The sequence below is a fragment of the Takifugu rubripes genome, chromosome 8 (assembly GCF_901000725.2).
Source record: "Takifugu rubripes chromosome 8, fTakRub1.2, whole genome shotgun sequence".
Lineage (NCBI taxonomy): Eukaryota > Metazoa > Chordata > Actinopteri > Tetraodontiformes > Tetraodontidae > Takifugu > Takifugu rubripes.
Window position 1 is genome coordinate 14,554,253 of NC_042292.1, and position 15,440 is coordinate 14,569,692.

The window sequence follows — 15,440 nt, forward strand, 5'->3', positions numbered from 1 at the left end:
ACACGTGCGCGCGCACACAGCGCATCCGGTGATGTGGAGATTCCAAAATAAAAGTGTTGTTTGACTTTACAAACTTTCAAGTTGTCAACAAAGTGGCACATTCGTCGTCAACTTACAAATATCAGCTCTCCTATGAGCAGCACCTGCTTTTTCTGTATTTATCATCAATGTATTGATCCCAATAGACAACAGCTCCTATTTTAACTCGTATTACAAACCTCACACACAAAAACACTCGCAGTCAGCGTTTCCTTTATCCAGTTTCATTTTAATCTCACAAAACACATGAATCTGAGACGCGAGCTCTTCTCTTTCCTTCTGTGCAGCTAAACAATCTCACCGAATCTTAAAAACAAGGGAGATGAAAATAATTTATACATCTTTTTTTTTTGTAATCATATCTACAAAAATAAAATCAAATATGAGCCCTCACGGCTTCACAGAAACAAAACAAACAGGAAATTAACATATAAAACAAGTGGGTCTGATCTCTATATTACAAGTGAATAAGATGTATTCTTAAAAAAACACACACATAAAAACAAGGAGATGATAGTTAAAGATCTGTATCCATACAGTAGTTTGCACCGTGCAGTTCTTTTGTGCAACATCGATTAAAAAAACAAAAATGGAATTAGAGTGTTATTTTTTTGTCTTTTATCTCTTCTTTTACAGCCGTCGGTATGAAAAACAGAAGAAAGACACAAACTGAAGGTGAAGAGGTAGAAATCAGAAGAAAGAAAAACGTTTCAGTAAGAATCGTGAGTAAAGATGTGAAGAGAAAGAGAAATCCAGCTCAGACTCGGCTTGGTTGCTTCAGAACTTTGTTGTTCTGCGTCTGAGATGGGTGAAAAGCAGCCGGAGCTTTAAAAAGAAAACGTGTCGTCCCTTAAACAACCTCTGAAGAGAGATTTCACTTTGGTTGAAGGTTGTTTTTTTTTTTTTAACCCTCCGCAAAAATTCCTCAAGTTCCCACAGAAGCTGCTGCGTTCATCCAGCCCGGTGATCAGTAGCTCGAAATGTAACTCTTTTGTTCATATACAGCAACTTTATCACTAGGTCACTGGCTTGTAGTGTGTGTAAATGTCCTCAAGAGTCCTGGATTAGCGGTGAACTGTCAGTTTCAGAACAGTCTGGGAAGTTCACTCAAGGGCTCCTGAATTAGTATTTGAAACCAGCTCAAATAAAAGAATTCTGTGTGACTCAGCCCAGCTTGATAAGAACAAAAAAATACAAACACTTCAACTTTAAAGACATACTTTCCATTCAGCCTGTTGGAAAACAAGTTTAGTGCGGTTAACAATTTATTTAGCATCGGGCTTCTGGAGCCTCAAACGTGACTTTCCTTAACATCGCGGACATTAACTTTTTACATGCTGGCATTCAAACAACTAAGATTTTGAAAAATGAAGCTACCTAAGCTATGACTTAGCTTAGCATAAAGATAATACATAAGTTGTAGTGGGTGGTCTGTGTCTTTCTGCCTTCTAAAGTGCGCCAAATTAATTGTGTATTACAATTTGATGACGTATGTCAGGACGTCAAAGGGACAATCTAATTACACTAAAATATATAGCAATACTTCAAGGAGTGTGACTGTCCCAAAGCCAATGTTCAGCCCTGTCTGGTAGAGTTAGCATTTTTCTGTTCTACTACTGTTAGCCCTGTTTTATAAAAATGCTACCCCCCTCCCCATTTTTCCTTTTTGTGCCAAACTCTTTCACATGCAGCAATGTCATCATTATAACAGTGAACATTTGAAGTGCGGATGCGTGGCGCTTGCTTATCAATATTCCCCCATTCTAACACTTTATGCTAAGCTAACCATCTGCTAGCAGTAGTTTTGTTTACTTGAGCAATGACGAGCTTTGCAAATATCCCCCAAAACGTCGAGTTAGCTCAAACTGTTGCTGAATGCTGCAACTGTCGAGCTGCTGAACTGAGAGCTTAGAGTTTTCACTTGGTTTGTGCACATCAACGCCTGTAAAATTACATTTTACGCCTTTTTTCTGTGCAGGAGTCTCTACCTGGTGTAGGATGCAGTCCTTTCTTGGCTTTGGCTGATAAGAAATATTCTGAGTTTAAAAATGACAAACTGCTGAGATACAGGCTTTACTGGGATGTTTGAACCTTAAGTACACGTGGCCCAAAGTTAATGAGGGATTAGTTGGCATTAATTGGAAAAAAGTTACAATAACCTCTCAAACCTAAAACTGCCTGATATGAGTAGACCAGCTCTACGAATCCACTGAGCTTGTTAAAAAAAAAAACAACAACAACATAAGTATCGCTGAGATATTGTGTGAAGAAACCTGCCAGCATTTCAGTAGTTAACAGCGCAGTAGTGTTCCCAAAACATTAAAAACTCAAAAAGCCACCAACAACATGACGATCGATGTCACTCCCGAACAGCCATTTTTGTAGCTTAAAATAAGGCTGTTAGCCGAATATGATTATGTCCCAAATGACTGTAGTTTTTCAGCTACAGCGTAAAGATCTGATGTGTGTATGTGTGTGTTGCTTTCCTTACCCAGTTCAAATAACCTAAATTAAACACAGTCCTTCGGCCACGAGGGCGGGTGAAATCAGTGTAAAGCAACCATTAGAACATTGGAAAGGAGGTCCTGGGGGGGGGGCAGTGGAAACTCTAGTCCCTGATCCGTCCACTGATGAGTAGCACATAAAAGGGGGGATGCATTGTGGGTAAAGTGCGGGGGTGAGGGATCCCTCGGATATTTCCTCGCTTGTACATTTTAACACTTTTCTGCCTTCAGACAGCTCCTCAGCTTCCCAAAACACCCGATTTTGTTCCCTCTTTCCACTCTTCCAGCTTCGCCCGTCGCGTCAGCTTTTCTCCAGACTTTACGCCCTTCGGTACCGTGACGCCGAGGCTGTGCCAACGCGCAGAAATTGCAGTCACAAAAAGGAAGCAGAAGATAAATAATGCAACAGCCCCGGTCCTTCTAGGGGAGGAGCGGCTGAGTTCGGGTATGTCTTTGTGCTGACAACGAAGCCTGAGCCGGCGAGGGCGCCCCTGCAGCCGCGTCAGAATCCCGTGGACTGGATCTTGGGTTCCGTTGTGCTGGCCTCTCTGCCTGTGTGGGTTGAATGGGAATGAAGGTGTTACTGGATTGTTTTATGGATATATAAATTTGTTTTCTGTCTCACCGTTGATTGAGCCGCGGTCCAGAGACGGTGTCCTGGAGACGGTCGCCGAGAGACACTGTCCATCCTCTGACTCTTGGTTGGGTGGATCGCTGAGGGTTTTCAAAAGGTTGTGGTGGGCTTCCTCAATTTCCTGTGGAGGATTTAAAACAATAATGACCACAAAACACACAAAAAAAAGGGGGAATGATCTGGGCAATGCTAGCGGCTCAATAGCACTGAGCTAGCGCGCGACAAACTCGCCTTCAGTTGCCTCAACTTGCTCATCAAGCCCTCGATCGTGTGGAAAATCTCGTCCACGTTCTGGATGACGTGGCTCTGATGCGTGGACTGCAGCCCGCCCAGGTCTTCTACCTGGTCCACTCTGCCTTCTGATTGGCCAGGGCCTCCCGTGGGCGTGTCCTCGTCCGGCTGTTGTGACGTCACTTCCTCCAGAGGCTCCTGTAAGTCTGAGGCGGTGGGGGTGGGGGGGTCATCGGTGATGCTCTCACCCTGTTCTGTAGGCAACACTATGTAGAAAGTGTTTCCTGGAGCAAAGAGACAGTATAAAGGCGGCATTTGTGAGAAACGCCAACTCGACCTGAAGCTTTAGATCACGGTTCATGTTCTCTGTTAATTATCCGGATGTAAACCGAAGAATGTCATGACCAGTTTGATTATCGTTACCCTGTGCGGCGCGCTCGCCTCTAGCCTTGGATGATTGTTGGGAGTTGAGGGTGACATCATCACTGATGTCGTCAGGGACAGAAGAAGAAGAAGGACCCGCAACCACAGCTATGCACAGAATAAAGAGTGTGCCAAAGGTCAAGAGCAGAAATGTGAGAAGATTGGTGAAGGCGGGACATGCAGAGGAGAGCACACCAAGAAAAAGAGTCAAACCCATGCCGTGATTTCTTTTGCTGAAGATTTCAGATTCGGTTCTTTCGTTAGACAACTGTTTTTTTCTACCTTTTCTCACGACCTGAAAGCTGGGCGGCTCTTCGTCCTGACGCCGGCCGTCTTCCTCAGGCTCGCCTTCCTCGGCGATTCTGAGGACCGTCCCCGACAGCGGACTCCTCTCGCTGGCCGCCTCGTTGGTGGGCGTGTCGTCCGAGTCGTGGCTCCATCCTTCCTCCTCCAGGTCCCGCAGAATCAGCTGCCTCAAGGTTTCAACTGCGGAGAAACGGAAAATGTCACGGAACAGAGCGGGGACTGCTTCGGTGTCCCGGGCTGTGCCGTCCTCTCACCGTCCTGCAACGCGGCCTCAGACACGCTGGCTGGGTTGGTCCCCGACTGCTCTGCAGGCACGTCGGAAGGTGGTTGGACGTCGTCGGTGGACTGCGTCTCCATGGAATCTGACTGATCTGCTATGGAGTTGTCTGGCCCCCCAAAAAAGCCCAAACCAACCCAGAATTGTTAGAAATGTTCATGATATTTGGAAGAACTGTAAACATTTGCATTTTTCTTTTTTACCTGCATAGACGTGACTGCTGACTGACACTGGGGACACGCTGGGGGAACTAAACCCAACATAAAGAAATGCATAAAGAGGAAAAGCAATGCGACAGAACTGTAGATGTGTGGAGGCAGATCCTCACATGGTCGGCGTGGATCTGTGGTTGACCTGCGGTGACGAGCCGTCAGCTGCCGAGATCGTCTTTTCAAGTAAATCCTTCCAGCTGTGGTAACAGACAAGAGTTAGTGGGACTCTCGCAAGGACGATTCCATCCCATCCTGGAGGAGGAAAACTAACTGACGTGTTTTTCTCCGACGACGTGCCGGCCACCAGCTCGTAGATCTGCCTCTCGGTGGTGCTGATCACGTACAGGGCTTTGTTGTCTGGAATCAAAGGCCGTGCGTTTTGAACGCGATCAGGCGGTAGAATTCTAAAGGAAAGAAGTTGTGGAGAACGCGACGTTACCCGTGGCGACGGAGCGAACCAGCAGGGAGTCCAGTTTCACCAGAGGGCTGAAGGAGGTCTTGCTGTCTCCGCCGCCGGTTCCGCCTCCGCCCAGCCAGCGGGAGGGGTACCTCAGCATCAGCCGGTCATCTGGGCCTCTCTGGAGGAGGACCAGGCAGTCGGACAGCAGCAGGGCTTGGATCTCTGATGGAGGGACATTACCCAGTTTATGCCAGAAAAGATGCAAAAATTTTTTTTTAATCAACATAATTAAGGAAAAGGGGATTTCTTAACTTGTGTTTCTTACCTATCTGCTTATCTTTACTGACTTTCCATGTCAGAGGACCTTCGTGAATCATCCTCTTTGTGGACAAGTCCAGATTCTGTGAGACAAGGTAAAAAAAAAAGGATGGATGAATCTCAATAAACGCAGCATGGACCTGAGGAGCAGGCGGGTCACAATGGACCATGTGACCACCTTGAACTGCGGGGCAGCGTCCAGCCTGCGCTGGTATTGGCTCAGCCGTTGCCGGTGCTCGGTCTCCCTGACAACTTCGTTGATGGTCTGCAGGATCCCTCTGCAGCAGGCCTGAGCTCGCTGCAGCAAGGGGAGGTCTGGCGCACCAGCTGCAGGGAGGGAAAAAGGTTTTTACCCCCAATCTCTGCAGGTTTGTCCTCTTTGACAACATAATTTGGAAGTTATTTCCTAAATTCTCACCTTCTGTGTGCTTAATGATTTTGTCCAGCAGCAGGGGGTACTTGGTGATCCTGTGCATCTCCGACACCAGCAGGTCCTTCAGCTGCAGCCTCCGGCAGTGAGGACTGGCCTCGCACTCCTGAGCGAGTAAGGAAGCTCGTGATGCACAAAGCCACAACACATTAAGGAGGGTGTGTGTGTGTGTGTACCTGGATGATCTGTGCAAATCGAGGGTCTTTGCGTTTTTTGTTCTTAATGAGCTCCACCGCCTGAGAGTGCTGGCTGCAGAGCTGCGACGCTTGTTCCTGGAACTCCTCCCCAGCTTGGCCTTCAAACTGGAAACACACAACCCAACTCTTTATTCAGCCACTGACGGCTGCTCAAGTTCCTCCGTGAACACGAGTCCTTAAATGGGAAAACCATTTTAATCATTAGCGCCGGTTCACCCACCCTCGCCAGCATGATGTCCCCGATGTCCTGAACAACTAGAGTCTCTCTTCGTTTCCTCATCGCTTCACAAAGACTTCCTGCAACACAAAGACAGGAGTGCAGATGCAGGAGAGGAGGGACACGTGAGCGCCTCGCGTGGCGAGCGCAGAGCAAACTTCCATATTTTAATTAAAATAATAAATATTGACTCAGTGGCTGAGGTTGCATGTTACCATTTTATGACCTATATTTACCCAGCAGCCCCCGAACACATGTTGACACAAAGTACAACTCACTTTATTGAGCAAACAGGAGAGAGATAAAGGGGCTGTGAAATGTAAATGTGTACATTCTGTCCGTCTGAGACTGACCGTGGAGCTCGTAGACCTGCGGCAGGTTGGGGAAAATGCAGGCCAGCTCCTCGGAGTTGAGCACCGACCTCATCTTTTGGAAAAACACCTGATCCAGGACCTTCAGGGTCCGCAGGTGTGAGACCTCGGTGGTGAAGAGCTCTGGTGCGGAAGAGGAGAAGAAGATCTCAGAATTTATGGGTTGGGCCGCGTGTTTCCTGAGAGATTTGACACGTACCGTAGATGACAGCCTGCCGGTCCACTTCCTTTTGGCCGATTGTGGCCAGAAACTGAGGAGAGATGGTGTCCTGCCAGTTCTGACTGTCGCACACCTCCTCCTCCAGCGCCGGGGAGTCCGGGAGCAGCGCCAGAGGCGAGTCTACGCTCCTGCGGAGATAAAGACGCGCACAGAGACCTTTTAAATAAGCACAGCTGCTTTAAAAACGTGTTATGGATGATTTCCCTTGTGGAAAAGAGTCCCTGCGTCCATTTAAAACGTCGGCCCGACTAGCGAGACTGACCGTCACTAGTCTGAGGGGTGACACCGACACTCACCTGCGTCTAGACCGAGGGGTGTATGGGGGTGTAGGGTTCTCTAGAGACCTGAGTTTGAGAGAAAGACGGCACCAGGTGAGAAAGTTTTGGGTTCTCTAATTAGTGGAGAAATGTTTGGGGGAGCGGTTCTAGTTTCCGTTCATCCCTGATAAAGTGTGAGAATTCGCTCCGGATGAGTGCGTCTTTACCGTGCAGAGCTGCTGGACGCCGATGACGAGGCGCTGTGCTGCAGAGGCCGGAGGACGGGACCCTCCCTCTCCTCCCCACAGTCTTCCATGTCCACGTCGCTCCGGGAACGAGGGACGGACTCCGTCCCTGAAGCGGCGCCCCGCCGCCGACCCTCTCCCTGCGCCTTCAGCGACTCGCTACGTGCCAGACGGACGGAGACCGCGGGGCTGCAGCAGCGAGTGTGGAACAAAAGATTAACACGCGCACGTTAAAGCGTTAAAGACAGGGGAAGGCCGGAGGTACCTGTCCATGCTGTCCTCTCCCAGGCTGCTGGAGGAGAGTCTCTGGGCGTCAGCAGCATCGCCTCCCTCCTCTCCCGTTTCAGTGTGATTCTCAAACTGCTGGATGATGTTCCTCACATTACCGGAACGGACTGCACGCACACACACACACACACACCATGATCGGTACAAAGCAATATAAACCAGAATGCTTCACAGCTGAGGCGCATTTGGTGAGTAATAGAACTAAACGTCAAGTAAAAATATACCTTCGGTGGGTGACAACGGGACATGGAATGCTACAAAATCAAAACAAACGGAAAGGAAAAGAAAATGATGTCAGGAAAAATGCCCCAAATCAAATCTGACGTCTGCAAAATCATAAAATAAAGCGGTGAAAGATAAGAAATCAACAGCGAAGACGTCAGCATGGGAAGTATCAATTATGTGGTGATTATCAGGGCTCCATCGTGCATCCGTGCGTGTTTCTATTTACTGGACTGGGATGTGTTTCGGGGTTTGCCGATGTACTTCAGGATAGGGTTTCTCTTTTTATCTTCTCCATCCTTTTCTTTCTTGGCACCACTCAGCTGTGGAGAGCGAGAAAGTCCATATTATATTTGTCAATATCATCTATTTTTAAAACTATAAATTAGCATTTGTCTGTTCAGCCTTAATTGCATTGCAAAGGCGGAGTTTATAACAGCAGCAGATGGTATAGAGCTGCAGCTGCAGGTATAGAGTCAACAGATGAAGTTAAAGACAATAAAAGCCGGCAGGTTTTGCTCAGAGATAAAATATTACATGAAGGGCGAGACGCCCGAACAAGAAAACAGCAGAATTTTGAGCCATAATTAACAGCAATGATTGAACTAAACAACCTCAGGAAGGCAGCGGCAGTGAGTAAATATCCTGGAGGAACATAAATAAAGGTAATGTAATATGGCTCCAGGATGGAGGGGGGCAGTGCGTTATAAATTATTATTAGTCTAATATGAATGTATTCATGCACTAAAACATTAGTGTCAACACAAGTACACTGGTGCATCACTGCTGCTTGGTAAAACGGTATATTTTCATTGTGGGAAGCGCGAGGACACAAAATCAATGCCGTGTTAGTTGTGGGAGCAGGCTGGAGCACCATCAAAATAAGATAAGCTAAACTAAGCTAAACTAAGCTAAGCTAAGCTAAGCTAAGCTAAGGCTGATATAAGTAAAATACTGAAATGGGTCAAACCTTCTTTGTCTTGAGGAACGCCAGCCACTTCTCCTTCTCTGTGCTCAATCCGGGGAAGACCTTAGAGTCTCTCAGCTTGATGCCGGAGTGACGCAGGTAGAGGACCACGGCCCACGCCAGAGGAGAGCTGGGGGGTGAGGGGCGGGGGGGAGAGAGAGAGGACCAACAATCACAGGGAAACGTGAGGACAAAGAGCGCGGAGGGGAAGGCGGTAAAGGCTCTGGCAGATGTTACTCTTTGTTCCTCGCAGGATAAGACAATTCCCTTACCTTCTGTCCTCTTCATGCTTTGACCTACAGGAGGAGCACAAAAAAAACAAAACATATAATTTCCTCCGCAAGAAATAACAGCTAATCCGTCTAGAGCGCCGCCAGCGTGACAGTGCAGTCATGTGACAGAACTGGCCACTGTGTGTGCCGAAGAAATAAGTGTCATGTGCTCCACAGGTTTGGTAGCCAAGGTGATGACCTTTGTCATGACAGCTCTTTTCATTTTGTGATAGTTTTATTGGGCCTGGCCCTCATTTTTTATGCCCTCTTTAAGAGTTTCGTAGCCACGAAGAAGCTGAGGACTTACAGTATCTCCCACAGTGCGGCGACCTGTCTGTCCACCACTTGTCTCTCTTTCACCGGGTCTCCGTCCAGCAGCTGCAAGTCTCCTTCCCCGAACAGGGAGCCCAGACCCATCATCTGCTTATTCCTGCCAAATACAAATTGGACGCATTTAAAGGATCATAAATCTGGATTTTTTTCCCCCTCTCATTACTTCATCGCCAGCATGGTCCACTTCCTGATTCCCAGTGGAGGACTTTTATTTCTTTAATGTACCTGTAGTCTTGAATCTGGTCCTGGATGTCTGGCAGAACCTGCTGCTGCAGCTCCGACAGGGGTCCTCTGATGTCTTCCTGAGCATGAAGTCGACTCTCTGAAGGGAAAACAGACGCGTAGTCAAACATCTGACAGCAATTCCAACTAGGAGGTGAGTGAGAAAAGAGGAGAAACCATCTGCGGTCGCACCTATATCGCTCAGGTACTCCTCTCTCACTTTGATTTTCAGTGGCTGCAACAAAAAGGAGATATTGTAATGTCAATAATCTGCACGTGACTGTTTGAAAATGAAATCTACGGAGCGGGTCTGTACTGACAGCATCCGGGTCCAGGAAATGGGAGCAGATCTGAGGTGCGAGTGCACGAGCTTCTTTAGTGCTGGAGCCCAGATAAGCCTCCACCGACAGGTAAAACAGCTGTTCAAGACATACAAACCCACAAATATAAAACCACCTGTGCATATTTGGCTTAAGAAGGATAAAAAAAGGGATTTGTCTCTGATTTCTTAAAATTTCTTCCATTTTGTTGTAAAACTAACCAGAGGGTTGGGATCCAAGAGCTGGGTGAAGATGTATCTCATGAACACGGTCATGTGGGCCGGTCGTGACTTCAGCAGCTCGATGTCTTGGAACGGACCGTCCATCTTGGGGAGGGGAGAAGGAAATGATGAATGAGTAGGGATTGAGGGAACCCCCGGGGGGGTGCAGAACTAAGCGAACATGCCCACTCACGTCATTGAAGGCGTAGCTGTAGTCGTCTTCATCCTCTTCCTCTGGGCCAATGATCTGGGCCTTCCCTCCCTTTGAAAGCAGACATAGGTTTAACCTTTATGCTAAACGCTAACATGTGGCATGAGGCGGGAATAATGGATGGAGGAAAGTCGAGAGCTGTGAATGAACCCTTCGGATAGGCAACTACTGCTCCGGACCTCGTTTCTGTAACGGAAATGGAACTGGGAGGGGGGGGGGGGGTCCAGCTCACCGAATCTGATGTGTACGCGTCCGAGTTCTGCCGTCGGTGCTGTGGGGTCCTGAACGATGAAGAGGAGGAGTGGGGACTCTCACAAGCCTGGGGAAGGAGGAGGAGGGGGGGAAGGAGGAGGAGTGGGAGGGAGGAGGAGGGGCGGGATGAGTGGGTTGGTGTCGTACACCAGCGCACATGTATGTCACTGACGACCGCGCGTAGCTTACCTCCACGTCTCCTTCGCTTGAATCCACCGACAGCCGACCTGAACAACAGAGCTCTGATTACGCTCACATAGCGTGCACAACCTGCGGCGTGCCGCAAGGTTCAATGCTAGTTCCCCTGTTATTATCAGTGTTTTAAAGTACTAATCAAGCTGCACTTGTAGAAATATTTCGGTGTAGTTTCTATCGAAAATGGGTCAAGTGATTAAACTCGGAAGCTCTTTTAGCGTTAGCTCTGATGAGACCATTGGGGGGAAAAAAATACAGAAAACAGAAGAATGTTACCTGCTATGACATAACTGGAGACCAACTCTGACCGTGCTCCCTCCTGCAGAAAGAAAATAAAGAAGAGTTTTCAGTTCCCTCATCAGGAGGACGTACGCGCCACAGCATTTCAAAGCAGGTGCTTCGTTTTACCAGATCTTGCTGGATCTTGACCCGAACTTGGTGCGCTCTCCTCTTGGCGCGCTCGATGCGCTCCTCCAGGGACGGCGAGGGGTTCTTCAACCTCTCCCCCAGCAAGTTCTGAGGCACAATGTCAACAGCAGTTTTGTGAATGATGGAGGCAGGTTCGACATAAAAGGTCACCGCTGGATCGTACCTGCAGCTCGGCCTCCTCCTGCTCCAGCATTTTTCTGAGTATCTCACTCGCATGTTTCTGTACTTCTGGGTCCTGAAAGCACACATCAAATACATGTTTTAATCCTCCACAAATGCCACACATTGGAAATGGTCATTTTTGATAAAGCGCCATTCACCTGCAGTGGTTTGGGTCCAGTGATTCTTTGGGTTGGGGTGCCGCTCAGTCCAGAGGACACTGGTGGAGGGGGAGAGGGCGGGGCTTCCCCACTCAGAGGTGGTTTCTGATTGGGTGGGGGGTCAGGGGGGAGGGGCTCTAAAGGTAAGGCTGCAGTGGAAGGAGGCGGCCCTTGTAACGTCAGCGCTACGAACGGTCCCGCTACAGCACAGAATCAAAGGAAAAAACGTGTTGAAATCGGACCGAAACAAAGTGAATCTTGTTTTCAAAAACGCTCGGGAGAAACTGACATTTGATGAGCTTGACCACTTCCTGGTGGGACATGGTGGAAACGAGCGAGCCGTTCACCTAACAGACGGGGGAGCGGATTGTCAGCGGTGCGGAAAAAACAACGAAACGATTCGGGTTCGGCGTCTGTGAGAGCGAGTCACCTTTATGATCCTGTCCCCTTCCTGGACCCCAGCCTTGACCGCCGCGCCGCCCGGTCGGACATTTTGAACCAGCTTAACCCTCTCGCCGCAGACGGTGAAGCCAAAGCCCAGCTGGTCCTTCTGCACGACCACACATCTCTGGACAAGACCGGGACCTGGGAGAGGAGGACACTTTAACCATTAGCGGCACTGAGCAACGATTTAACGATTAAAAATAAACGCTAAAAGTACCCGCGCTCTCTGCTGGGAGGTCAGCTGATGGGTCCTTCTGCTGGGCACTAGAAGATCGGCGCTCTGAATCCCCAATGGTCAGACTACTGAGCCTGTTTGGTACAAGAACAACGTTTGGAGTGAGTAAGAGTCTGAAGGGAAAACACACCAGGATGACAGTAAATAATGGATCTGAGGGGGAAGGGGGGGGGCAAAAAGGGAGAATCTCTGATGATGAACCAGCAAAACAGGAAGTTAACAGACAAAGAAGGTGCAAAAAATAGGAAAAATAAAGGGGCTTTTCCATGCACGTGCTGGCATCATTCGTGCTTTGATGCGCATCTTGTGAGGATGATCCATCTTTACTGACTAGCAGAATGTCAAATGGTAGCAAGACAACAGCAGAACAAGTTTTTCCACCACACTCTGCTCACCATACCCAAAAATTCAACCCATTTCCAGCGTGAATTTAGCAGAGGAGCAAGATCTTAGTCACCAAAGCTGCCTGATCGCTCTAAAAAGCAATTCCAATGTCATCCAAAAGCAGTCGCGATTGTTTTTTAGAGTGAAATCGATGAAAAATAACAGGGGAAAAAAGTAATCTGATCAAACAAGCTCCGAGAGGAAAACCTAAATCTCAAACCACAAAAATTCCATCACAAATGAACCAGAAACAGTGGAAGTGGAACATGCAGACTTTTAGTGGCGAGCTGTGCCGAGTCTGAAATGGAATAAACTGGCAATGGAAATGCAAATCTGGGCTGTGCGGCTCAGTCCCGAGCGACCCGCAGCGCCGGCGGAAAAGCCCCTGAAAGGAGAAAGTGCGTGAGAGGCCACTGGGAAAGCATTCGACAGGAAAAAAAAAACTCACCAAGCAGCAAAGGGGCTGAAAGCATGACGGGAAAGGAGGACAAAAGCCGAGAAAGTGCACAGAGAAAAGAGAGAAGACATTCAGAACCTGAGAAACCAATCCTGAAGTAAAAGGACACAAAGACAGAGCAAAAGTTCACATCATGCCCAAACCCTGTCATATGCTCTCACGGTGCAACTGTCCTACCTGAACAGGTGGGTGTTTTTCTTATTGGCTGCCCTGCTGTCACATGACAGGCACAGCCGTGGGCACGTGCACGCGGACACACACGCACAAAGGGAAATGAGAAGACAGCGGGAGAGACAGGAGAGACACGTGATCAAGACAAGGGCGCATCGGACACAGTGTAAGGCTGGGTGGTGAGGAGAGAGGTGGCGGATGAAGGCTAACAAACAGGGCGGCGAGTTCTGCCGGCGCTCACAGGGGTGAAAGGTCACGACAGAAGACACGAGCGACAAACACAAACAGTGAAACTGGAGACTGGTTACCAGAACCTTCAGAATTCCCCATAACAAGCCATGACTGCATGGAGGGAAAGTTCTGGTCCCATAAACACGCTGGTGTTGATCTCACGCTGAAATGAACGAGCAAACCAATTAGAATCGTGAGCCGGTGTGATTTGAGTGTTGCGGGAGACGCGTTATTACCGCTTCCACCGTAAACAGCGTGTTTAACTGGTATTTCCAGCGTCCAAACTGGACTCGCGCGGGACAAGCGCATGTCGGCTGAGCCGGGAATACCGCATTTTTCAGCAAGGTGTCGGGAGGTAAATCTCTGGGGATGCGAGGCTCGTACCTGTCCAGAGTCGAAGTGGGCTGGCGGAGGCTCATGTCTGCAGCCTTGTGACACTCTGCGTCCCGGTGTGGGGAAATCAGCACAGTCTCTGGGCGCCTTTTATCATCCCCATCATCTCGTTCCTTGTCTGCTTTCAGTCCACACAAAAGGTGCTCTGTGCGGGGCTCCTGATCCGATCTCCAGGCCTACACGCAGGCCTCTTCACATGTCCGCGCTCACCCTGGCCAGGTTTAAGTCAGACTTAAAAATAAAGTCCTTAGGATTCCTCCGCAGGAGGCCACAAAATAAGCAGGATAACAAAGACGGGGTGGCTCAGCGTGGGCTGAGCTGTAGTGGAAAATGGCTAAGGAACAGTCTGCTTCCTCAAAGGTCATCAATCATGAATGAGTGGCTGATATGTCTCGCTATGCTTCAGGTCAACAACTCACATGCCTGTTAGTGTCTGCACAGAGCTAATTCCTGCAGAAGGGGGGAAAAAGGTTCTCTGCCACCCAAATGACAATGCAGAATCTTCTTGAATGACATTTAACGACACTCTGCAATGAAACAATCTAGCACAAGCCTTCAAGCGGCCAGATTTCACAAGCCTGGCGTTGATATCGACGCGCACGTTAAACACTATCGTATCGTGTCACCTCTCACAACTATGAAAGTCATTCGTGAGTGCAACAGAAATGATGATGTGCCACGCGAAAACAAATGACCCACCACTAAAAGTGGCGCTTTTTTGATTTAGGATATGAGCCCTTTCCAAGTCTGTGATAATGAATAACATCAAAATACACGCAAGCACTGTAAACAATCGGCCTGAAACCCACTACGGGCTCTGCATCTCATGCTAACGACCGAGCAAGCTAATTAGCAGATTAGCCCGCATTAGCTAGTTGTGTCGCTGGGCTTATCAAAGCGAAAGCACAGAGCAGCACGAACGCCAAGGCTGCTTCTTAACTTTTAGTCGCGACTTATACAACAAGCGACGGCGTTCAACAATCATTTGAAGCGGCCCGTCACGTCCTGCCGGCGTTAGCCTTTAAAAGTTAGACTTGGGAAGCGGCCACTATCAATCCCCGGCATCGCGTTGGTGCCCACCCCGAATGAAAGTGACCCGTTTGTCATTCGACTGCGCAGAGGAGCCGGCGGCTGCTAGGCTAATTTAGGCTGGCGAAACAAATAACATGACCGTTTCTATTAACGTGTGATAAGATTAGTTCTGATAGAGCACGTAGACTAACTACTCCAGATCCAAATGTTGGTGCAAATAAACACTAAATCTGCATGTTAGCTAACTAAGCTACAAGGCAATTCGATCCCAGTAAAGCTACACCTCAGATCCCTTTTCTCCCGAAATAGTTCGCGTTGCAAAAATCCGGATTCCTTCTCTTGCGGTCAGCCAGCAGCCTCGACTTAATACCTTCGATTTATGCGTTTCCTGTCTTAACATAAGTCCAAATTCTTCTTAAAAATGATGCCAGTGGTGTGGCTATCCTGCTGTCTTGACTGGCTGCCGAGCCAGCTCCATGTATTTGCAGTTCAGAAGCGAAACAGCGACCCCGTCTGGGCGGATCATGTTATTGCAACAATCTGCATACGCGGGCGGAAAA

The 15,440-nt window shown here is 48.5% G+C and overlaps 1 protein-coding gene across 5 annotated transcripts; it reads right to left on the reverse strand.

Annotated features, from left to right (window-relative positions):
- Window positions 1-241: 241 nt before the first annotated feature.
- On the reverse strand, window positions 242-15,439 carry arhgef11 (Rho guanine nucleotide exchange factor (GEF) 11). 5 transcript variants are annotated; one of them, XM_029840733.1, is made up of 42 exons: window positions 13,840-15,439; window positions 13,231-13,263; window positions 13,045-13,059; window positions 12,195-12,286; window positions 11,964-12,118; window positions 11,823-11,880; window positions 11,534-11,733; window positions 11,377-11,448; window positions 11,193-11,300; window positions 11,061-11,103; window positions 10,779-10,816; window positions 10,570-10,656; window positions 10,320-10,388; window positions 10,127-10,231; window positions 9,906-10,004; window positions 9,778-9,820; window positions 9,589-9,685; window positions 9,338-9,460; window positions 9,031-9,054; window positions 8,762-8,888; window positions 8,021-8,114; window positions 7,794-7,823; window positions 7,547-7,676; window positions 7,264-7,470; window positions 7,076-7,123; window positions 6,759-6,907; window positions 6,542-6,682; window positions 6,192-6,268; window positions 5,951-6,076; window positions 5,763-5,880; window positions 5,523-5,671; window positions 5,352-5,427; window positions 5,066-5,248; window positions 4,902-4,983; window positions 4,743-4,823; window positions 4,618-4,664; window positions 4,392-4,523; window positions 4,114-4,317; window positions 3,832-3,939; window positions 3,409-3,692; window positions 3,169-3,298; window positions 242-3,095 (listed from the first exon to the last, which is right to left on the reverse strand). In XM_029840733.1, exons 1-42 carry the CDS (start codon window positions 13,872-13,874, stop codon window positions 3,046-3,048), a joined length of 4,269 nt encoding a protein of 1,422 aa, XP_029696593.1. In that variant the 5' UTR covers window positions 13,875-15,439; the 3' UTR covers window positions 242-3,045. The 5 variants fall into 5 exon arrangements, with proteins under 5 accessions (XP_029696593.1, XP_029696596.1, XP_029696595.1 ...); XM_029840736.1 differs by lacking the exon at window positions 13,231-13,263; XM_029840735.1 differs by lacking the exon at window positions 7,794-7,823.
- Window position 15,440: the final 1 nt, after the last annotated feature.